Raw genomic sequence first — 25189 nt, 5'->3', positions numbered from 1 at the left:
AAAATGAATGTAATCAATTGTCTTCTAGGTGGCCATCAAATGCATCCTCATGATAGACAAGGATCATGCACCACAAGTGAGTGAATCAATCCCGTCTCATCACCTGCATTTTCATATGAATACATTCATCTCCCTCAATCCATATTCCTGGTTTTTCACAAGGAAAATAATTTTTCTGTCTTTCTTTTGTTCTTCAGCTGAATAAGATCCCTAGAGAGGTCGCTCTCATGCAAAGAGCCGGGGCGGACCAGAATCTGTTGGGAAGCACGCTGCAGTCTCCCTGCTCGATTGGTACTACCTAGATGACGAGCTCATCATCGTCATGGAGAGACCAGATTCCAGCATGAATATGACGATGATACCCTAACACATGGAGCTTTTGATGAACAAAAGACAAAAGTACTGAAGACAAATCTCACTTTCAAACACCATCTGATCAACATAACTTCTCCTTCATGTTTCTACATTTCGTGTTTTTAAATACGTCATTGGGTTTCTCTCTGTGTTAGATCCTCATGGCTCAGTGTGGGTGGAAGCAGCAATAGAAATCCAAAACAGAGGTGGGCTTCACAATGACATCAAAAGGCTAACATCCTAGTAGAATGTGGCTACAGCATACCCCGTCTCCGAATCATTGACTTCGGTTGTGGCAGCTTCATTCAGAAGAAGTGGATCCGTTCCTACAATGGTATGATGTCCGGCTCTTGCTGCAGCTCATCACTCATTCAGTTTTTCCTGATATTGACTTCTATGTTTGCACAAAGCTCTCTCTTTACTCGTTTCTTTGTTTTTCCTGTATAACAGGGCCCAAAGCTTTAGCCCCTCCTGAGTGGATCACTCACAAAAAGTACAGAGCTGAGCCCACCACAGTGTGGCAGCTGGGGGCGCTGATGTACCGCATGCTGCATGATCGTTTATCCGACACCTTGAGCTACATCACGGGGCAGCTCAGTATTAACGACAAACTCTCAATGTGTAAGACATCATGTTTTTCATCAAGGGTCTTCAGACTCAAGCAAAACAAAGCATTCATGTGGAAGGTTCTGTTTGATTCATAACTCTTGAATCCTGTCGTCTCCTTCTTTCCATGCTGCATTGATTTCCTGAAACTGTGCTTCGCAAGTTATGGAAAGCGTGGCACCCTGGAGCAGCTACGCCTCCACCCTTGGCTCCAATAGCCTTTTCTTTCTTTGTGGCACTAAGTATCAAACGTAATGAATAATATTACAATTAAAAAAATTGATTTCAAAGTGTTCAGCATGTGTTGGTTATGAATAATACTTAGGCCTACTAGTTGTGTGATCAATCCATCACTTGCCTCAATTTTCAACCAAACATGGAAAAACTTCACATGATGTAACTGTCCTGAACTCCTTTCAGAAAGTTCCAACTAGAATCAAATTTACAACAAGTAACGCGACTGTCTTCAGTGAAGGCGAGGACAAAAACACAGATCTCTATTAAATCCTACGGAGCCCCTTAAGTGACATGTGCAAAGTTTTTTTTGGAAAGTATCTGGTGCGCACAAGATACTTTCTCGTGCGCACCAGATACTTTCCTCGTGCGCACCAGATACCAAGTTAGCACTGGACATCAACCAGTTTCGATCTAAAAATGACAGTACAGCAGTTAGTTGAGCTTTATTTCAACCTTGGGCTGCCTTGTATCTTGTTACATTTATATACGGACTGTTCAGTCTGCATTTACGAACTGTTTGTAATTTGTGAACCTCACTGCATTTGTGAATGGAATTTTTGAGACTGCAGGGCAATGTCTGTAACCAATCAGACGTCTCACTCCTATGCAGCCAATCATAGGGTAGATTCCAGGGTATGTGGTTGTGAAGCCATCCCTTTAGCCATGCCCGAGACCAGAGCGCACCGAGACCAGAGCGCACCGAGACCAGAGCGCACCGAGACCAGAGCGCACCGAGACCAGAGCGCACCGAGACCAGAGCGCACCGAGACCAGAGCGCACCGAGACCAAGACTAGTTGATATCATCCCGCATTTAGGCAGTTATTTAATGAGGACTATGTTTTGATCCTTTGTTACAATGGGTAGCCTTTCTGCTGACATCTCTGCAAACGTTTTATCCTCAGCCCGTTACTGTATTATGATCAGTCTGACGTTCGTTTACCTGTATATGAAAAGTGCTATAATTCCTTTAATTTGAACATTATACTGAAGAACTGATTTAGCTAGTCTTTGGTAGTCTTTGGCAAATCAAAGTGAACTTATTTTATTGATCAGATATTATCTGTGGGAATAATACTGTTAATGTTGTCACTAGATGGCGCCCTTGCTCTTTGTATTGTACTGTTCTGTCAAAGGTTACACTGTGCGTGCAGATGTGACGTCATCACACAGTATTTGCGCCCTGTTTGTTAATGAAGAGGAGAGCAGGAGATTATGTTTTATGCCAGGATATTAATGATGAAACCTCCTGTACGGCCTCAATAAATATGTCAAAGTCTAAAGAGTAGAGACCGACTCAAGCTTTGCTTATTCTCCACAGCAAGAAGACACCTGCGCACTCCAGTGCTTTACAAATACATTGAGCAATTTCCTAATCAGTGTTCTATTTGCTTTGATATACCAGCAGTGTAAACGGACTTCAGCAAATCCTAACCAAGCGTAAAACATCATCATAGTGTTAACATAATGGTTTAAAGGAATTAAAGCACTTTTCATATGCAGGTAAACAACGTCAGACTGATCAATAATACAGTAACGGGTGAGGATAAAACGTTAGCAGATAGGCTACCCATTGTAACAAAGGATCAAACATAGTCCTCATTCAATAACTGCCTAAATGCGGGATGATATCGACTGGTCTTGGTCTCGGTGTGCTCTGGTCTCGGGCATGGCTAAAGGGATGGCTTAACAACCACATACCCTGGAATCTACACTATGATTGGCTGCATAGGAGTGAGACATCTGATTGGTTACAGACATTGCCCTGCAGTCTCAAAAATTCCATTAACAAATGCAGTGAGGTTCACAAATTACAAACAGTTCGTAAATGCAGACTGAACAGTCCGTATATAAATGTAACAAGGTACAAGGCAGCCCAAGGTTGAAATAAAGCTCAACTAACTGCTGTACTGTCATTTTTAGATCGAAACTGGTTGATCTCCAGTGCTAACTTGGTATCTCGTGCGCACGAGATATTATTCCCCCCAAAAAATTCTGCACATGTCACTTTAGGGGCTCCGTAAAATCCAGTGGTGGGTAGACTAAACCGAAAGAGTAGCTCTTTTCAAAGCCATCTCTTTTGACTCGGCTCCCAAAGAAGAGTCGGCTCTTTCGACTCCCAAACGGCTCTTAATATAGGATCTTTTGTAGCCTTATATTTTACCTTAACTTTGCAAAAACGAATGGTTTTTGTCAGTGACGATAACGAGACGGTGACAAGCTAAACATGGTTCTTTGATGACAAAACACATGACGAGACGTGTGTGAGTTCGTTAGCGAGCCAAAACTGTACAAAAATATTAGTGAGTGGTCTGTCAGACGTTCAAAATGCATGACATTTCTGCCTATTGTGCGGGTAATCTGTCTATCAAAAGCAAAAAAGTATCAGCAATGCTGCTGCATCCTATCCTGGTTTGGTCACACCCACTACCTGGCATGCAGCACACATTGAGAGCTAAGCAGCGAAAGGAAAACCTGGGAGCCATCTCTCACTCGATGCGAGCCGGCACTTCTGATTTACTATGAAGCATCTGCTCTCAGAGCCACAGCTTTTGATCATGACACATCACTAAGGGTTAGGGTTATGATTAGGGTTAGGGTTATGATTAGGGTTAGGGGTTAGGGTTAGGGTTAGGGTAAACAACCCGTACCCGCAGCTTTTGATCATGACACATCACCACGAAACAGTACTCAAGTATTGTTACTTATTATTTCAGATGATACACATTTATTTTGCTCAGGTAAAAATGTAAAAGTGTGGTGTTAAAAGTGAATAAGAAATTCTCACTCAATAGATTTGTTGTTCATAAATTGTCTCTTAAAGAATTAGGAAAATTAAACTTATTGATTTTGGGAATCAAAAGAAAATGAATATATTAGGTCAACAATCTGTATGTTTATTAAATAGTTTTTGAGAATTCCTGGGAGTTGTGATTGATCATGGAAACATATTAACCAAGTCAAAGGACAAATTTGAAAGTCAAGAGTAATCCTGTAGAGCTCATGATGAGAAAAAAAAGAACCTCTGCTGGGAGACATCAACAAGGCTGCTCTGAACAGAGGGAAGAGAAGGAGGTGAGGATGTGTCACGTGAAAACAGACGTGGATTTTTGTTTGTCGACTCCAATTCTTCTACAGTAAAAGAGCAAAACTTTTTTCTTCTTTTCTTTTTATTTCTCTCTCACATCTTTGGCTGTCAGAACTTCCAATGGTCTACGTCACACATGTACTGAGGAAATATCAGAAAGCATATCTTTTTTAACATTTTGTGTTTCATTCCTACATTACTTAGATCTTTTGCATCATATAACTATATCACTCAGGTGTAGTGACTCAAATAAAACACTAGAGGGCTGCATGTGTTAACTTGTACCAGTTTATCCTGCCTTATTCACTCTGCAAAAACCCTGATGGATACATGAACATCCCTTACAGTTTGTGACCGCTGCTAAGAATCAATTTGGAGTCTTTTATGGTCCATCTCATAGCTGCTCAAGCAGATGTACAATGAAAGGTTGCCATATCCGCTTAAAGTTATCTTTAGATCCTCAAAGAGAAAGTCTGATCTTTTCCAGCTTCAGAAACTGTAAAGTCTCTCTGACCCAGTGTTTAAAGGAAGGTGGCGCAGGGTGCGTCCACTTTATCAAAATGAGCTTTCTGGCTATAAGAGTGACATAAGCAATGCAGTTGGACTGGTTTCTAGAGAGGCTGTCGTTCTCAGGTTGGATACCAAAAATGGCTGTTAAAGGATTTGGAGCTATTGGTCTCCTTAGTATTTTAGGTAATGCATTAAAAATCGAGGTCCAGTTAGCCGAGAGCCTCGGACACAGCCAGAAAGTATGAGCTAATGTTGCATGAGAACTGTTGCATCTGTTGCATGAGTCATCAATTGGTGGACACATTTTTGAGATCCTGACTTTGGATAGGTGAAGTCGATGTACCACCTTGAATTGAATCAGGCCATGCCTGGCACATATTGATGATGAATGTAACCTAGACATTACTTCTGACCATTCAGAATCTGTAAGCCGAACATTAAGATCAGCCTGCCACGCCTCTCTCAGTGCCTCAAGAGATGTTGTCTGCATAGATGAAAGCTTTGAGTATATAACAGAAATTGTTCCTCTAATAGATGGGTCTATTGGGAATAAATAAAGTGTCGAAAGGTTGATGTTCAGGTTTAACAGGAAATGATCTTGTATGGTTTGTAGCCCAGTCACGGATCTGTAAGTATTTAAAGTAGGGATGTACATTTTAAGTATTTTCCGTGATCGATTTTTGGAAATGTTAACGATCAATTATCGATTAATTGATAAAAAAAACATTATTATTCTTACGTCAAAAACAATGACAAATACGTTGTTTTGCCCCCAAATTGTATTTTCTACAGCAACAAAATGCATATCACTGACGGGATTGAATACGGGCACATGTTTGACACGCAGAATATCAACGATCAGGCTCATAAAAATATTCTCAGCGGATATAATCTTATAAAGTGAAGCCTGAGACTACAAACAGAACAGTACTTCAGACTCACAGTGTCCAGTTTTCTGTCTCCTCGTTCTTATTGAGAAAAATAAACATGTGTATTCGGTCAGGTGTCAGCCGGGAGCGCAACCGGGTCACTATCAGTCCAGCTGCAGAAAAGCCCAGACCGCTCTGATGTTGCTGGTCTGCAAACATAGCGTACCTGAATTTCCCACCTGTCTGTTGCCTTCGTATCTAAAGGTTAAAATGTCCTGTTTAAAGTTGTCAACCTTTGTGTCCGTGTTGTTGTTGGCAGCAGTTGCGTATTGATCCTCTTTAAAAAAGCGCACGTGCAGACCTGATGCGCAGCCGCAGCCCCCAGCTGAGCGTCTCCGCTGTGCGCAACACCTTTAACAGCTGAATCACATCCAAACATGCTTTAAACTTAAAACACCTCCCTGATAGCTGAGTGTAATATGAGACCACGTGATGTTTGTTCCACGTGACGGAAAATTGATAACAAAAATGCGTGTTTCGAGTAATTTCTTAACAATCAATTAATCGATAATCGATAATCGATTAATTGTGGTCATCCCTAATTTAAAGAAATGCCAACTTGGTATATCAAGTTTAGCTTTAAGTTGGGAAGCGGCTGCTATTCTAAACAAAACACCTGCAAACAGAAATAAACCCAAAAATATGAAATAAGCATGAAAGTGACAGAGTTCACAAAGCAAAAGCAGGATATTTAAGACAGCAGAAACTCAACAATGAGACCAAAAGAACCGAATATTAAAACATCAAAACAACACATTAGGACATTAGACTAATTAAAAACAATGAGGCAAAAAATAGTTGAAGAGTAAATATGCGTTTGGAGGTCTGATTTAAAAGCAGGCCGTGAGGGGGGGCAGCCAAGCGTGTGGAGGGAGAGTTACAGAGCTCAGGAGCTGCAACTGAAGATGTTCATCCCCCCTTGAGTTTTAATCTAGACTTTGGGCCAGCCAAATCTGAGTGTCCTTGATAAACAATGTGGATTATTAATATGTTTTTATTGTTTTTTGTGCATTTAATAACAATAATAATAATAATAAACTTTATTTATATAGCACTTTTCTAAACAGAGTTATAAAGCGCTTCACAGAAAGTAAACAATATAAATAATAAATAAAATCCCAACCCTTTTTCATACACATATACATATACATATGTACACACATGCACATACACATACAATTAAGGACAGAAGTAGTACGCCTTATTTCAGCTGGTAGGTCGTTCCATAGTTTGGGAGCCCGGACTGAAATAGCCCGAAAGCCCTTGGACTTTAAACGGGCACTAGGAATAACCAATTAGCCCATGTCGGCTGATCTGAGAGGGCGGGGAGGCTTATAATGAGTGAGAAGGTCTGTGATGTACTGGGGAGCCTGATTGTGTAGAGCTTTGTAAGTGAGTAGTAGTATTTTGAAATCAATTCAGAATTTAATAGGAAGCCAGTGTAAGGAAGCCAGAATTGGAGTTATGTGATCGGATTTTCGTGAACCAGTGATTAATCGGGCAGCTGCATTTTGAGTTAATTGAAGGCGATGAACAGAAGTATGAGATAAACCGGAATAAAGGGCATTGCAAAAATCTAATCTTGACAGGATAAAGGCATGAACAACCTTGTGTAAGTCATTAAATGATAAGAAGGATTTGATTTTTGAAATTATTTTTAGGTGGAAAAAACAAGTCTGCACAACCTTTTTAACCTGGGCATCAAAACAGAGCTCGGAGTCAAATAACACACCTAGGTTTCTTGCAGTGGGTGTGATATTAAGTGAGAGGGATCCAAGATGGCTGTGTATGTCATTGGTAGGATTTGATGTGGAGAAAAGGAGAACTTCAGTTTTGTCTTCATTGAGTTTTAGAAAATTGTCCAGCTATTGATATCAGAGAGGCAGGTGGTGAGTTGATTTAAGTTTTTGTTGTTAGGGGAACGTAAGGGGACATATATCTGGGAGTCATCGGCATAGCAATGATATTGTATATTATGGTTTCTGATGATTTGACCAAGGGGAAGCATATAAACAGAGAAGAGTAATGGACCTAGAATTGAGCCTTGGGGCACACCATGTCTGAGGTAGGCGAGAGATGATGTGGAATTGCCAATACCGACTGAAAAAGATCTGTTAGACAGGTAGGATTGAAGTAGGCTGAGTGCAGTCCCTTTGATGCCAACCCAGGATTCCAGACGTTGAAGTAGGATGGTGTGATCAACAGTGTCAAATGCTGCACTTAGATCTAGTAGCACCAAAACAGAACTTTCCCCTTTATCAGCTGCCATGAGCAAGTCATTTGTCACTTTAACCAATGCCATTTCAGTGCTATGAAGTGCTCTAAAACCCGATTGATAGTTGTCAAAAATGTTGTGCTGTCCCATATAGGCAATCATTTTTGAGGCAATGACTTTCTCCAAGACCTTAGATAAAAAGGACAATTTCGAGCTCGGTCTATAGTTGCTTAGGGATAGGGGGTCAAGATTAGGTTTTTTAAGATGGGCTGTACAATTGCATGTTTGAGATATGATGGGAAGATACCAGAGGCCAAAGAACAGTTTATAATGTATAATATGGAGGTACTAATAGTGGGCACTACATCTTTTAAAAGTTTATGGGGGATAATGTCGAGTTGACATGAAGACGAAATTTTAGTAATAGTATTTTCCAGGTCAGAAATTGAGATTTTTGTTAAACTGTGTCAAAACAGCAGGGGCAGAAGGCAGGACAGATAACACACGTGAGTCAGGGACGATCAGTGCTCTGACAGTATCCACCTTCTTCGTAAAAAACACTAAGAAGTCCTCTGTTAATTCAGGGCTGGGGTTGGTCTGAGAATTGCTAGGACCATTCACAACTGAATCAATTACCTTAAATAAAGCCTTGGAATTGTTGGAAGTGCTGTTGATCAGACCTGAGAAATAGGTTGATCTTGCCTCTTTAACAGCAGTTTGATAGCTGGCCATGTGACTCTTTAAGATATCAAGAGAGACCTGCAATCTATTTGCCTTCCAAATTCGTTCAGCTTTTCTGCATTTTCTCCTGAGGGCCCGAGTGTCATCATTGCTTGTAGAGTACAAAGCAAATCATGTTGTTTGTACTAAAGTAATAATGTTTTCCTAACAAGAGAAGTCTTGTGGCATTTACGCAATAATGACCAAGTAGAAACAACTTTAAAAGATCCATGCAATTTGTTACCTCATTTTTTTTTGTTGAGCCAGCATATCATTTTTTTAGAGTGTAGAACTGGAACCTGTGAAGGTGTTTTATCTGTCTAGTGGTTTATTAGACTGTTTGCTGACACAAGAAGCAGGTTAATAAATCTTTAAAACTTTATCTTTGCTCACATATATTGATTGTAGTTCAATAAAATAACTTCAAGTTTGTGCTTGTAACATGACAAAATGTAGAAAAATTCAAGGGGTATGAATACCTTTGCAAGGCACTGTACATATATGTTTGTGGAGAGAGTTCCAGGGAGGGGGCAGCTATGGAGGACCCTCTGTCGCAGGGTCGGTGCTTGATCCTACAGGGTGAGAAGAGGAGTGAGTTTGGGTTACATAGGATCATGTGTGTTTGTGTATGCATGGCAGTCCTTACCTCAGTCAGTGAAAGTCAAAACTGGACAGAAATTAATAGACCGTTTTTGTTTCAGAGGTTTCATTTGAAAACATGACCACCTAGCGTGCTTGCAGTTTGACTCATTTGTTTTTTGGTTGCATTAACTTTTTGGGGGCACATTCTCTGAACATAAATTTGCTATTCACACAAAGGTCACACATGACTTCAACCACAAGGTACACACTATCTGAGGTTTTTACATGTTTTGAATGATACTTTGAATGAAGGGGAAAACATAATAATGAACTATCACTAACAACAACAAACTTTTTGCATGAACTGAGTTGAACTGAGTTACAAACCTGTGGACTATGCTGTAACATTAAAATTTATCTGATGGTGTCTCTTATATCAGTGGAGTGTCTTTTGGTGCCACTGACAGTCCACAGAGCAGCAACATCATGGAAAGGATCTTCCTGGCTGTCTTGTGTCTCTCAGGTCAGAAATTTACCTGCTTCAGATCACAGGTGTTATCCTCACTAAATAGTGTTGAAGAACTCTAAGACAGCTATATTTATTGTTTCTGTGTTTTTTGTGTGTTTTAGAATCTCAGCCTGAAAAGTAGCAAATATAACTGTCAGATAAACATAAAGGATTAAAACATTTATTTTCCCTCTGAAGTGCTAAATAGAATTTTGGAGTTTTGGAATGAGGATGCAGTTAGAGTAAGAAATACTTATATCATAAATACAGGAGACAGGACTACAGGAAACTCAGAAACCTAGAAAATTAAACACAAAAAGGTTGCTATAACCATCTTCTATTTGTGTTGAGGATCAAAGCTAGTAAGTCCATTTGTAAGCCTGATGTAAGGTTTCTCTTTTCTTCTTAATAGTGATTTTGTGTGGGAATAAAACACACAAGATGAATATTGATGATGATAATTATCCCTCAATTTTATTTGGACTTTTGCTTAATGGTAGTTGACAGAACTGTAAATGTAAAATGTGTTTTTAATAATCGACTTTTTGTAATGCAACATTCATATTATAAAATATACATAATTGTGTTCAGAGAAATATAATATTTGAGTAATTGTAAGAGTCACCAATTTTTTTACAGTACTTGAAATTTATTTTGAACACTTTCTCCCAACTGCACCCAGTAGTGCCTTAATGGGGGTGAAGTCCAGGGGAGTCTAAGGTCCAATGGTTGACAGAAGCCTGAAAAAGTGGGCCCCATGTTATATTTCAGCGTGGGGCCCACAACTTCTGGTGGCGCCCCTGACTGCACCATTAATTCATCCTTTGATGTCCTCACAAGCCCCTGACTGAGCACCTCAGTGTTGGGGTCCTCAGCTGATAGTGGAGAGCATTTAATCCTGGTCCTTCTTGACTTAATAGAGCTGCATTTGACACAATTGATTGCAATATCATACCTCAGGGGTCAATTTTCTATTCAATTCTCTCATCCCTCTCTATGCTGCCCCTGGGAACAAAACATTTGTAATTCTGGGTGCATTTCCTATCATTGCTACGCAGATGACACTCAGTTGCTGTATTGTTTAAGGTTAACAGAGACATAAAACTAAGTCTCCTTAGAAAACTACCTGGCTGCTATTTAGAATTGGATGACTCAAAATGTTCTTCAACTTACTTCAGATAGGAATTTTTATCATTTGCCCCAAACAATCCATAAACAACATGCTCCAAATCTATATATATTTAAAACAGTCTTGGCATTTTGTTTGATCCTCTGTTGAAATTTCAATATTCATGTTCCAATTGTAAAGCATTGCAAAATTAAGTCCACTTTTATCTGCTGCAGATGTAGAATATATCATTCATGCATTGATTTTCTCTTGGCCTGATTTTTGTAACTTTTCCCCTTCGTCAGTCAATCTGCTTTAACTGGTACAAAATGCTGCAGCCAACCTTTTAGCGAGGACAAATCGCAGATCCCACATCACTCCTTTCTTAGGGCCATTAAACTGGCTCCCAATTAGATTTAGAATTGATTTCAAGATTATTTCAAAATCGGCAAATTATTTCTTCCGGTATCTACAAGTTAGAAACTTCATACAAAATAAATGTACTTGATTTCCTTCCCTGCCACCAATAACTGCTCTTGATATTATACTTGAAACAAAACCAGGTACATACTACAAGGATCAACTGAAAAGTTTGATAGAGTATGGAGTAGCGGCTAAGCCTAAAACTTTAAGCCACTGAGGGGCTGCCTAGACGGGCGTAAACATAATTGACGCGCTCTTGCCCGTGTGTCTTGTGAAAATAAGTTCCTGACGTCTTTTGGTTGCAATTACGGATGTTTTATTGTTCACAGTCTTTTCTCCACTCGTGTCAACATGCAAGAATCCAACATAGTGTCCATCAAAAACCATTAAACGCAATTATTCCACATTTCACCTTGCCAGCGTCCTGGCGTTGCGGCACGTTTGCGGTCAAAAACTTTTTGTGCTCACCGTCTGGCAACACCTGATACCTGAAGAAAGGTTCCTACCTAAGTATGCATGTGTACTGAACAGGGAGACCCCTAGTGGACAACTTAATGTCCTACACAAACACACACACACAAACATCTTGAAATGGCCCTTACATATGGTATCCTTTTATTTCTTATGTGGAGTGATTGACCAGGCCACCTGATGCAAGAAAAGGGGTATGGCTTTCTATAAATACAAACCCTGTGATCTGGTGCACTTTTTAATTTATTTATTTGTTATTTATTTATATATTTCTCCTCTTAATTGTTATTGTCATTATTTTGATTTTGTTTTACAATATTGTTTTTCCCTTAGCTGTCCTGTGACTAGAAGCCATTTGTATTTAATTTTGTTTGGTTTTCTCTTTATTATTTCTTGTCTGTATGGAAAACTTAATAAATAAACCATGACTAAAAAAAAAAAAAGATTATTTCAAAAATATTTTTATAGCATTTCATGGTTTAGCCCCAGTCTATATTATAGATTGTTTTAACCCCCTACACCACAACACTACCTCTCAGGTCATCCAACAACAACCTCCAGGTGATCTGCAGCAGTTTGTTTTGGGGTGAAGAGGAGCAGAGGTGTCACCACCTTGTGGTGAGTTAGATCAGATGGCAGGGAAGGCCATCTGATCCAGGACAAACCCAGGTCTGTCATCTAATGACATCTGAGGACTTGGTCCGCAGGGAGTACTAGACAAACTTTGACTTCAATTATTGTAAAACCATCAGGCACAAAGTTGATGAGGCAGTAACATGTTTCAAAAAAATGTTAAATCAAAAGAAAATGTACCTGAACTTGGTGACTTCACTGCAAAAGAGAAAATGGTAACACTGAAAAGTTCACAAACTAATGGGGGAATCAAAATATTTCTTTATTATAACAAATTTAAAAAGGCCCAGTATTAGATTAAATTAAAAAAATACAACATTTCAAATCTACCAGTGCAACCAGTCCCCCATATTAAAAAAAACGAAGCTGAGGCCATGAGTGGAGAAGCCGACTACACTAAGGATGGTACAGGTGTGCTGCCATTTACTCACCCTTCACCCTACTAGTGCTAGTTTCAATTCAAGTATTGATTCAGAGAATCCATTGGTAATGCAGTAAAGCATGATCAAAAACTTCACAAGTCGAATCTCCTCCAAGCTAACTATAATGTCCCACATGACGATGCCATCCTGTCTTATCGCTTTCTAAGGCATGATCTCTGTTGTTTCTTTGTCTTTTTCAGGCTACAGTGGAAGCGCAGAAAGCAATGGGAAAGAAGAAATTAAGAGAAGTTCCCGTCAGTACCATTACATCGCTGATTCTATGAACTGGAATGAAGCTCAGACCTACTGCAGAGAGAAGTACACAGATCTGGCCACCATTGAAAGCCCTGAAGAGATGGAACAAGTTAAGAAGATAGCTTTACTCTCTGGCCTAAACTCCGAGGTCTGGATTGGTGTGTTCAGCAAAATTCTCTGGAAGTGGTCAGACAACTACACAGGGAGTGGAGCTGAATACAAGAAGTGGAGCACCCCATACCAACCAAGCTTTAAGAATGCTGATGAGCTATGTGTGCAATTGCACAAAGGAAAATGGGCCGATTTCAATTGTTCTTTTGAAAGTCCATTCATGTGTTACAGAGGTAACACGTGTTTCTCTCTTTCCTTTATTTGTTATATAACAGATATCATGTTTTCTCACAAATAAAAAAAAGGTCTGTGAAAACTCAGATGCCCATTTTATTTCACTCTAACTGCAGGAACACAACAGGATCCTGAATTTGTTTTTGTCACTGAAGCAAGGAACTGGTCCAGTGCTCAGAGGCACTGCAGGGAGAATTACACCGACCTGGCCACTGTGAGGAACGACACTGAGAACCAGTATGTCAGTAGCTTGGTGAAAAGTGGAGACTTCGTATGGATTGGTTTGTACAGAGATCCTCACATTTACTGGTCTGATGGGAGTAGCTTCTCATTCAGTCACTGGGATAGCTTGATACTTAGCTCATTTGATTCCATGAGTGTGGCATGTGGAGTTGCAGATCTGCAGCGTTCAGCAAAATGGAGGCTCCTGTCCTGTGTAGCACATAAACTCCCATTTGTGTGCTACATTAACACTGGTGAGTAACACAAACCTGTGTTACGATGTACTCTATAGAAATCGAGGCTAATTTTCATGTCCAAGTTTGGATCACAGAAGTAATTCTCCAGCAATGTTTCTTTTCTGTTTCTGCACAGCAGTAAAGAGGCAGATAATAAAGCTGAGGATGACGCCAGATGACCCGTCTGTGGATCTGAACGACTCCGCTGTGAAAGCAGACATCTTGAAAAAGGCAAGTCTCTAACATCCACCCCATATATACTATACTATACTATACTATAAAATATCTAAACTCAGTGATGCAGTTCTTTTTTACTGTGTTTCTATATTACATCCCTGCAGTTAGCTTGCAAAGCAAAAGATAGCCTCCAACAAACAATGCAGCTTTGAGTGAATGTTTAAAGATGATTCCCATTTGTGTCTTCCAGCTCCAGAACAGGCTGAAGGAGAATGGACTGAGTGGAGTCACCCTGAAGTGGAGAGAGCAGCCTGATGGGAAAGTGTTTCACAAGGAGGAAAAAAGTTCTCAAAAGAAATACAGAAAAAAAAACTGAACTCTGAAACCAAAATGCATCTGTGCATCTGTGTATTTGTATCTTTGGCCAATGTTTATTCAGTCTGACACACATGTACAGTACTGTGCGATAGTTCTGGGACACCATTAGAGTTGTTGTTACCACAATACTATGTTTATTTCTTGTGTGTTCCTCCCTAACTCTTGGCATGAACTCTTTAGGTCAGATGAGATGAGATTGTCCCGATTGGTCTTTTGTAGTTTTGTATTTGTATTGTGTGCTATGTTCAGAGCCAGCCTCTGTTTTATTTTGTTGCTTTTCCTTGTGTTTCTACGTCTTGTCTGTGATATGTTAGTCTTGTATTTCATGTTCCTTTGGTTGACTTACCTTTGGTGTATCCTGTTTTATTCTGTAAATGCTTCCTCCTTATGTATCATTTCTAGTGTTACTCCTTGACTTGTGTGTTTCCCTCAGTGGTAATTGTGAACTCTGTACCCTGATCTGTTTCACCCTTTCCACCTGTGTCTTTATTCTTGTTTTATCTCCTGAGGTTTTTGATGGATGTTTCCCTGAGGCTTCTCTGTATTTTGGGATTTGAACTTTTTTAGATTTGAAGATTGATTTTATTTTACCTATATAAAAGTACATTTTATGTTGTCACATGTTTATTTAACATATAATATAGTCCTTGCATTGTCTTTTTTCCCTTAAATGTGATAAAGATTTACTGCACCATTCTTTTTTTGTATCACACCGGGTTTATTCAAGATGTGTTGATTGATTACGCTTCATTTGAATGTTATTAGGTTGAGCAGTACGAGTGCTGCTCATTGAGAGCTTGCTTATATACTGTATATGCTCACAGGTGCACTTACATATGTGTATATACTTAAATAGATATAAGGCCAAAAAAGGATTACACTGCAAAAACTGAAATCTAGGTAAGATTGAATGTCTCAGATAAGGGTGAAATTTGCTTATTTTTTGCCTGATAAAATATTTTTTCTCACTAAGCAGTTTTTACTTGTTTTGAGTCTTTTGGTCCAAAATGATCGCAGTAAGATATTACAGCTTGTTAGTGAAATGGTATGACCTATATTGAGTAATACATGCTTGAAACTAGAATATCACCTGTTACAAAGGTGTTTCGTCAACACTCACAAGTATAAAACGGCTTTCACAAAGTGATAATTTCTTATTTAAAGCATGAAATAATAAATCATGACTTTTACAAAATTGTATCTCTTCACACAATTGAAACAAATGACAGCCAAATGTAATCCACTGTTTTATTTTCAATGAAACAATAGAAAATATGTACTACTATATATTAGTACAGTTGGCACAGTACTGTAAACAGACTCTTAATATTTCAACATTTAACATTTCAAACCGTTTCAAACTGAAATAATTACTTTCAGATAAATTCTTCCAAGTTACCATGCAGAAAATGATCCTACAAAATGAGAAAAAAATATTCTTAACTTTTGTCTTTCCATCAAGAAAAGTAAATTAGTTTTTAGTATAACTTTGCTGGTTTCAAGACCAGGGCACGGACTTAGCCTAATGGTTAAGTTGTGCGCCCATGAAGTGGTTAGCTGGGTTCAAATCTAGCTTGTGGCCTCCTTCCAATATGTCATTCCCCCACTTTCCTGCACTATCCACTGTCCTCACCTCTACAAATAAAAGGTGTAAAAGCTAAAAAAAAAAAAGTGAATATTTAAAAAGATGATGCCATTAGCATTTACTTAATTTAAGAATATTTTTCAACATATTGAGAAAAGAAGTCTCATATTTTCTATTTCTATCGGGAAAAAAGCACTTGTTATTAGTGAAAATACACTAATTTTAAAAGGTATCTCTGGGTTCATTGAGGCTATATTTTGGAAAGTCTTGACAAGCGAAATTTTCTTGTTCTGTTGGTGGATAATTTTGCTTAAAGGGGACATATCACGCTTTTTTCATCAATATATATTGGTCTAAGAGGTCCCCAAAACATGTCTTTAAAGTTTATGCTCAAAAAAACACTTTGAAATCAGATTTTGGCATGCCTGAAAAGTCCTCTTCTTCATTCCTCATCAGAACACTCTGTTTTCCCTCTGACCACGCCCCCTCCGGAAGTGGATGTGCCTCGGCTCTCCAGCACGTTGATCTAATGTTTACATGTTGGCTGAATATACACGGCTGCTCAGAGATCACGTTACTTCAACCCTCTGAATCTGATCCTGACGGAGAGGCGCCTGTAGCAGGACCTTTCTGAACGATTGGTCATAGATTTAGTGTTTCTTGTTGTTTTATTTATCAGTATGTAGACGTGTGTCTTGGTACACAGCTACGAACATGTAGCTATGTGGCTATGCTAACTAGCGCTAGCACTTATCCATGATAAATAAAAATCATCCACTAGATCTTCAAATCTGCAGACGTGGGGAGTAAAACCGACCTCTACCAGAAAGGCAGCAGGACCTTTTATGAAGGATTGGTCACAGATTTAGTGTTTCTTGTTGTTTTATTTGTCAGTATGTCGACGTGTGTCTTGGTACACAGCTATGAACATGTAGCTATGTGGCTATGCTAACTAGCGCTAGCACTTATCCATGACAAATAAAAATCATCCACTAGATCTTCAAATCTGCAGACGTGGGGAGTAAAACCGACCTTTGTGTTTATTAAGACAGCCTACAACTAGCATGCCTCCCTCCTAAGCTCCTTGTTAGCACACATTTGTGCAGGTAATGAAAAACGGGGGAGGGATTCAGTATTATTTTATACAGTCTATGGGGTGAACAAGCTCTGAGCTCTGACTCCGTGACAGACAAAACACGGAAGTCTGAAACGGCTCGTTTCACACACATTTACAGAAAGGTGGAGAAATCAAAACAGGGGCAGAATGGATTTTTTTCATTTTTGGGGGGTTTGTAGACATGCCAGGGACACATATTTCAGGTGAAGAACCATTAAAAAGTCAATTTTGCATGATATGTCACCTTTAAGTAATATAACCCCATTTTTTTTCTTTCTTGTTTTTGAAGGCTGGCTTTTTGCATTGTAGACGGTCAAGAAAACTTTCGAAAGCTTATGAGAAGCTTCTCAGAGTTTATTTTGTACAGAGTCTAGCAAGGATCCAGCTCACAATCTGGCAGCTTCATCAGGATGTCAATGTGACCCATGAGCAGCTAATTAGGGATGAGGTCATTAATTTATAATGATGCCATTACGGACAATCCTTAATGATCTCAGTCCTCATCAACTCCACTATCCATACTTTTTGATTATTTGGTGGAAAATAAAGATGACATTTTTTTTCAACAATGACATCACTTTAATTGCTCATCAAGTGACTGTCTCTGAAAGGAGTTAACATTTCTGGCCTTCTGGAAAAAATAGCTGATGTGACAGCAACCCCATCAACACAACACACAACCAAGAATAGTGAAAATTAGGGAAGTTCTGAAGCAACTCAGAAATCTAAATCCCAACTTACTGACCAGTTTAAACATAAGACAGTCAACAAACAGTAAACATTTAGCTCAATTTATTGAACACAGCTGAACACGGGATCACAGAGTCAGCGAGTAAACAATGTCAAATTGCTGTGCCTAGTGTGGCTAATGTTAGCAGAGCAAGCCAGTTGAAATGTATGGATGAGCCAGATGACACTGTACTTGAGGTGACTACTGGGTGAAATTTTTTGTGTGATATTTCATCACATATGAAATGAGAGCAGTTGCATGAAAAATAGAACCGGGACCTCTGAATGATTTTATCTGACCAATGGTTGATTAGACTGTTAGCTGTCACAAGGAGCAGGTTTAGATCTTTGTGTACTTAAGTTCAAAAGAAAACTGTCATCTTTGCTCGCCCATATTGCTTGCAGTTCTGATATTTTATAATGCAGTCACTGTGTCTATTTGTCATAGCTTGCAGCACTTTGATGAGCAACCTTGTCATCATTAAAGCTGACAAAATCACGGAAAGGCCAAACCTTACACTTCTACTTAGTCACTGGTGTGAGCAAAGTGATTCCATTCAATCACTGTCATTGAATGTCACACCTGCTGCACATGAACATGTGTAATCATGCCAGCTGAGTCCTGTTTGTTAATTCACTTCATGCAGACTGTCAGTCACCAGGCCTATATAAGTTTAGGGCAATGCAACAGTAGAGAAAGTTAAGAAAAGATAGCTGTGCCAGCACCCCTCCTTGTGACTTTGCTGGGTCACCATAATGAGCAACTTGAGCACAGAAGACAGCACCTGTGACATTTGGTTTTGTGTTTTGATGAGGTAAGCATCCAATGAATTCACATGTAATTGTTTACTTGTTTGTTTGTCCAGGCACTTCATATAAATGTTGATGTTGTTGTGCAGTAGGTAACCTAGCTTCCCTTGTCTCAGAGATGGACAGAGAGACAGTATATGATCAGATGAACATCTGTGTGGCAGTCCTTGCTGCATTATTTGATGGTCAGGACCTCATGGCGAACTACAGGCTGAGCAGGCAGTCTATGGAGGCCCTTATGAGCATCCTGCCATCAAAGACTGCACAGGGCTGGTTGAATGAGGTGCATGTCCTCATGACCGTGTGCTAGTTGGCACATGGCTTGTCATACAGTGTGGTGTCCATGTCCTTACATGTCCCCAGGACTACAGTGCAGACTGGTGCACAGTGGAGTGGAGAAGATGGCAAACTCTCCCCAGGATGTCAGGATGTTTTTCCTCTTCTTTCTGTCTGATGACGTATGTGGTGGCGTTCAAAGCCTCACGAGCCACCCCTACCAAGTGACTGATTCGGGAACTGGTTCGCAGGTTTGGCGCACGATTCGAAACATAAGGGGCAGTGAAACGCAATGGATTACCACGCCTAAACCACACCCAAACCACACCCTCAATCACCTGATAAGCCTACTTAAACGTAGCCAGCCCACTGAAACTGTTCGTCTGTTACTCTTCAACCCACCCTCCCTCACCTTACTCTGCTTCAATTACCCTTATCCCTTACTACTCAACTTGTGTTGGCTTCTTCTGTGCCCTTGTCTGATTCAAGGTACAGCCTGGGGTCAAGATCATCTCCGGCAGGATAACGCAGAGACGTAACCCCCATCCTGAGTCTCCTTCTGCTGGGCTACTCGATGCACAACTAACTCAATAAACGTTCAAACTTATCTCCTTGTGTGGCATGGTCCTTGCCAGTGAATTCGGGTTTGTTGGAAATCACTTTGAGCTTTTTTTTTTTTTTTTTGTGGTGGAACCAGCAAGAAAGAGGAGATTTCCCCCTGTCTGGGAACATTTTGAGCTAATCTCTCCTAATAAGGTGTGTACATAGTAATAATTAGGGCACTAAAAAAATGTGACAACACAGACTATACCTTGTCTAATGTATTTCTTTTTAAAAGGTGAAGTTTCTGTTGTGTTGAAACGAACTTAGATACAACAATAACACCTCATCTTTGCTGAGGCATTATAGAGCCCTACTTGAAAACAAGGAGACCAACCAATGTGGACCAAGCTCAGGTAAGCCATTTTAGGATGCAATGATAAGACATCTTTTAAACACACAATTAAATGGTAAGTTTGTAATACACATTAACTTATATTTCAAGTGTGACTAATTAATAGCATCTGTAATTGAATATTGCCCTTTGTTGTCATCGGGAGAGAAGAATGATGTGGATGAGGCCCTGGTCAATATGGTAATTGAGGATTCCCAGCCCTTCACCATTGTGGAGGACAAAGGGTTCAGAAAGCTTGTTAAAGCTTTGAACCCTACCAATCTTCTCCCCACAAGACAGGTGTGTATGTGAGCAAATGAAGCATTTTTCCTCATTTGTCCAAATTTGCCACAGAAGGGTGTTCTCTTCTTTCCTTTAGGCTTTGAAAGCTATGGTGGAGGACTGGTACAAGGAATCCAAGGAGAAAGCCAAAGCCATTGTGTTGAAGGCATCTGCAGGCAGGTTGATATCAGATTGGTGGACATCCATCAACACTGATGCATATTTAGCTGTAATGTGTCATTTTACAGATGCAAGCACCTCTTTGCAGTTTGTTGTTTTAGGGGTGCTGGATTTACCTCAGGCACACACTGCTGAAAATTTGGCAAGACTAAAAACAGCACTGATGTCAGAGTGGGGTATTACAAATAAAGTTACATGCCTTGTGACTGATGGTGCAACAAATATGGATGCTTGTGTCAAGGAGCTTTATTTGCGTCACAATTTGTGCGGCACAAAGTTTTAATTATGAAAAAGGCTCTTGACCAAAACCCTGTCTTATCTGACATCCGGGCAAACTCAAGGAAGATAGTGGGCTATTTCAAGAGAAGCACCACTGCCAAGGTGATTTCCTTTATTTCATTGCAATATTCTAAATGATGCCGTTCTGTTTAAGTTGCTGCTGCACTGCTGTGGTGACACTTGTATTAATCACTTTTTGTTGGCTAATTTTATAGGAAAGACTGACACAGGTGCAGAACCAAATGGGCTGGCCAACCCTGAAGCTCATTCAGGAGATGGCTACACGCTGGAACAGCACATACCACATGCTTGAATGCCTGTATGACCTCTGTAGAGCAGCATTGGTAGGCCTACGCACTGACATTGCCCCACTGACATTAGAACAGTATCAAGTGGTAGCAGAATGTCTTAAAGTGCTGTCACCATTTAATACTGCTACTGTTGAGCTGTCAGAGGAGAAGAGGGTGTCTGGATCTAAAGTAATCCGCCTATTGTCAATGTTGCACCATGCACTGGGGGAGGAAATTATCCAAACTCCAGGGACCAAAGCAATGGCTGTGAGTCTGAGGAGACAATTGTACAATTAACAATTGATGAGCATCATGTCACTGGCGACACTGCTTGATCCCAGATTAAAAAGGATAGGCTTCTTTAGCCCAAATAAAGCAGAAGATACCGAGAAGAGGCTCACATCTGAATGTGTTGCAGGTATGCGAAGCAGTGAGACTTCATCTTCCTCCTCCCCCTCCTCCTCATCATCACAAGAAGCTTCACAGCCTTTGACTCAAGGTCAGGATACATTCTAATTATGTTTTTGTATTTAGTCACACAGCCTGATTTAGGTAGCAAACTGTGGTATTGGTTGGGCACCACAGTCCTGCAGACAAGGACCCAAAATCTGACAGCAGATGCAACAGTGGAGGTGCACATGTACCTGGGGGAAGCGAACATCGGAAGACTGGAGAACCCCCTAGAGTATCGGAAAAAACACAAAAATGTTTATCCAAACTTCTAGAAGCTTGCAGTTGCTTTTCTCTATACCCCGGCCTCATCTCTACCCTGTGAAAGGGTATTTTCAAAAGCAGGCGAAATTGTCTCGAAAAGAAGAAACCCCTGAAGCCCAACACTGGAGAAATTGTTGTTTTAAGATAAAAATTAATAAAATGTTATCCCTGTTTTACGTGTTATATGTTGTCCCTGATAACACAAGCACAGTCACAACCTTCTCCCCAATTTGTTTCCACTTTCCCTTTTGACCAGGCCATTGTGTCAAGAAGACAGACACCATATTAAGAAGTTCATTATTTATGTATTGGCATCACAAACCTCATTCATTCATTCAATTCAAAGCTTCACCCACCAAAGGGATGGTGTCATTATAATCACTGTGCTTATTTTACATTTATTGTCCACTTGATGGCGTAGTAGAGCAAATGGGGCACCATGAAGCTTTGGCCAATTGGATGGAAAGCCTTGATGCTTCACAAAGCTTAATCTCGCCATCACTAAATTATTGTAGATATGGGTGGCATGAATGCCTGGGACACAGACCACCACTCTTTATGATAAGCTGTAAATAAAATGATTGACAAATAGAAAGAAATGACATGTAACGGAACTCAAGCTCAGACATTCATATAAGTGCAAAGAACAAATGCCCGCTGATGGTGTTGACCGTGAGTAAGCAAAAAAAACAACATAACAGGAGGACCACAGCCTCTTCATAAAGCCTCTCTCAGCTGATTGCCACCAGCTGAGAGAAAACATCACAGGTGCTGCTCTTGCGGCCCGGGTGCCAGGCTGAACCGCTCGGCGGATCTGACCCAAGTGGTATCATCTGCACCAGTGGTCTTGTTACACAAATAGAACACAGCACGGCGGCAACCCAAGCTTCAGTAATGATTGTGAACACTAAGGGTTGCTTAATCATTAGTACGGTGTTTTTGGCGTCATGGTGAAATGATCCCTCTCCATCTAAGTGTCTTAGGTCTCTCTCTCCTTCTCTTTCCCTGTCCCTTTGTATATCCTTATGTAATCTTTCTTTTACTTTCTCTTATTATTTTATTGGTCCACCTAGGTGTGCACGCCCTCTTTTACAGAACATGATATTAGCTGTCAATAAAAGATAGGCCAGAGTTCTAAGAGGGATGGTGATGGTCGCATGCACACAGTCACAAGCACAGAAGAAAAATGTTTTCTTTCTTTTCTTTTGCTGCAAGAATAAATTGCATTAATATTTGACAGTTTGTGACAAACATGACACAAACCAGAAATATATATGCAGACAAGAGTGAAAAAAAAAAATTAAAAAAATGAAGTCAGAGTATAGATCCTCCTGGTCAAACATTACTCCAATACAAGTGAAAGTTGTTCAGTCAGATTATGACTTGAGTTAAAGTACTGGAGTACTTGCTTTTAAAAATACTGAAGTATTCAAAGTAAATCTTAAAAAATCTCAAACGTTGTATTTTCACAAAGCATGAGTGCAGTCAAGAATACATAGAAGTACATTCAGTATCATTATGTTTATTTAGAAAACATGACCTAAAATCTTTTAAAACTATACCATGGAATAAAAACAGCAACTAAGTTACTCCAAGCACAGACACCTTAGTTTGAAATGTTCATCTGGAATGAAACAAATGTGACTTAGCTCAACACGCTTTCTCAGGTTGGACAGTGAATGTTTGTATGTTTGGGCAGAGTGAGAAACAGGGAGAACATTTCAAACAATACGTATCATTTTTTCATTTCAAAAACCTCTAACACGGGCTGAAGAAATGGCTGTGGGTGCTCAGGTGGAGAATTATAGCCATCATTACCACCTCTAAATGAACTGCCTGATCTAAGGGGAAATTTGCTCTGTGTTAGCTCCACGTTCAACCGTGAAGACGCACGATATACAGGTACGACTAAACCACTGAGACTGTCTTAGAGATCAGATTTCAGAGAAGTGAAGGAAATTCATTAACTGACTTCAAAGAAGTAGAGAGTAACTAGAACAGAGCTATTCAATTCAATATTTGGTCAGGCTGGATTTTCAGACTAAAGACATGAGCTAGGCCGGACATTTTTAGCAGACAGTGAGCAAAGTTAAAGGTGACATATCACGCAAAATCGACTTTTCAATGGTTCTCTACCTGAAATATGTTTCCCTGGCATGTCTACAAACCCACCGGGAATGAAAAAAATCCATTCTGCCCCTGTTATGATTTCTCCACCTTTCTGTAAATGTGTGTGAAACGAGCACGTCTACATACTGACAAATAAAACAACAAGTAACACAGAATCTGTGACCAATCATTCAGAAAGGTCCTGCTGCCTTTCTGGCAGAGGTCGGAGAAAACAGACCGTTCTGAGGAGGGCTGAAGAAGAGGGCTTTTCAGGCATACCAAAATCTGATTTCAAAGTGTTTTTTTGTGCATAAACTTTAAAGACATGTTTTGGGGACCTCTTAGACCAATATATATTGATGAAAAAAGCGTGATATGTCACCTTTAACCATTTAAAAGAAAAACAAATAGATAAGATAACAAACACATTGGATGTTTGTTAATGTATTGCCAAATCCAAAAAGACATAGACACAATAAAAGAGGGCCACTCGAGGGTTGCTTTCGGGCCGCATGTGGCCCGCAGGCTGCTAATTGCATAGGGCTGAAATAGAGCATTAAAGCTGGGGTTGGTAGTCAGATTTAGATACACTTTTTGTTAGACTGGTTAAAATGATCTTTCTGTCCCGATGGCAATCGATACATAATGTGTTCTTTAAAAAGAGGAGAAAAAAAGCCGCTATCTACAGCCTGAGTAAACCTGGGAAAACACCAACCAATCCCTGCCATCAGGAGCCAGTTTATGAAACCAATCAAATCCTGTCCTGCCGTTCTGCCCGCCTCCGGCACATACATTTCATGTTTGTTTGTGTTTTTAACTTTCACTATGATAATGTTTTGGTGTTTTCGAACCGCTGAGTGAGACATGAGTTTACGTAGTGCGAAACACAAACGATGTGCTGAGGACCGGTTTTGAATCAGTCACCATCATATGGTTGTATAGTACAATAACTGTCGTCTAAATGTAATGGAGTAAAAAGTAATACGTTTCCTCAAAAAATAACACTCAAGTAAAGTACAGATACTCAAAAAATGCACTTAAAGCTAGGGTTGGTAGTCTCGGAAAACTAGCATGTATTTGAATGTAGCATTTCCTCGGGACTCCGTCTAACCCCTCCTCCAAAACGACGCCCCCGCTCGCATGCACGAGCGCCACTGGTTTAGGACCATATGATGGTGAATGATTGAAAACCGGTCCTCACCAAAACATTATCATAGTGAAAGTTAAAAACACAAACAAACATGGCTGCTGTTAGTACTCACAACTGTCATGCTAGCATTATCCAGTTGTACTGGTGACACGATATCAGGAGAAAAGTTATAACACATATAATACTGGAACAGCTCTACTGTTTGTTAAATGTGTTCAGTATGGATGTTCTTAATTCCTACAGTGTTGACAGTCAGTGAAGGCATCAGGAGAGGTGTAGAGTGTGAGAGCAGGAGAGAGGAGAGAAAGCAGGAGAAG

General features: G+C 39.9%; 2 protein-coding genes and 3 long non-coding RNA genes across 8 annotated transcripts; all 5 read left to right on the top strand.

Moving 5' to 3' along the window:
• Positions 1-250: 250 nt before the first annotated feature.
• LOC117811396 lies at positions 251-969 on the top strand. The gene is made up of 3 exons (XR_004630999.1): positions 251-399; positions 510-688; positions 805-969. It is a non-coding gene; the product is annotated as an uncharacterized LOC117811396 (long non-coding RNA).
• Positions 970-9483: 8514 nt separating this feature from the next.
• Positions 9484-13752, top strand: LOC117811805 (L-selectin-like). Its single transcript, XM_034682279.1, has 5 exons — positions 9484-9500; positions 9680-9762; positions 13005-13403; positions 13521-13645; positions 13729-13752. Exons 1-5 carry the CDS (start codon positions 9484-9486, stop codon positions 13750-13752), a joined length of 648 nt encoding a protein of 215 aa, XP_034538170.1.
• LOC117811392 lies at positions 13645-15389 on the top strand. The gene is made up of 3 exons (XM_034681640.1): positions 13645-13880; positions 13999-14093; positions 14290-15389. Exons 1-3 carry the CDS (start codon positions 13778-13780, stop codon positions 14413-14415), a joined length of 324 nt encoding a protein of 107 aa, XP_034537531.1. The 5' UTR covers positions 13645-13777; the 3' UTR covers positions 14416-15389.
• A 3149-nt stretch (positions 15390-18538) lies between these two features.
• On the top strand, positions 18539-19541 carry LOC117811393. Its single transcript, XR_004630993.1, has 3 exons — positions 18539-18663; positions 19022-19185; positions 19424-19541. It is a non-coding gene; the product is annotated as an uncharacterized LOC117811393 (long non-coding RNA).
• Positions 19542-19620: 79 nt separating this feature from the next.
• Positions 19621-21784, top strand: LOC117811394. Of its 4 annotated transcripts, XR_004630996.1 has the most exons (5): positions 19621-19690; positions 19805-19890; positions 20040-20168; positions 20248-20711; positions 20825-21784. It is a non-coding gene; the product is annotated as an uncharacterized LOC117811394 (long non-coding RNA). The 4 variants fall into 4 exon arrangements; XR_004630995.1 differs by having other exon boundaries at positions 19628-19890; XR_004630997.1 differs by having other exon boundaries at positions 19628-20168; positions 20825-21317; positions 21434-21784.
• Positions 21785-25189: the final 3405 nt, after the last annotated feature.

The sequence above is a fragment of the Notolabrus celidotus genome, chromosome 4 (assembly GCF_009762535.1).
Source record: "Notolabrus celidotus isolate fNotCel1 chromosome 4, fNotCel1.pri, whole genome shotgun sequence".
In the NCBI taxonomy this organism is placed as follows: domain Eukaryota; kingdom Metazoa; phylum Chordata; class Actinopteri; order Labriformes; family Labridae; genus Notolabrus; species Notolabrus celidotus.
This window is presented reverse-complemented; position numbering and strand designations above follow the sequence as displayed.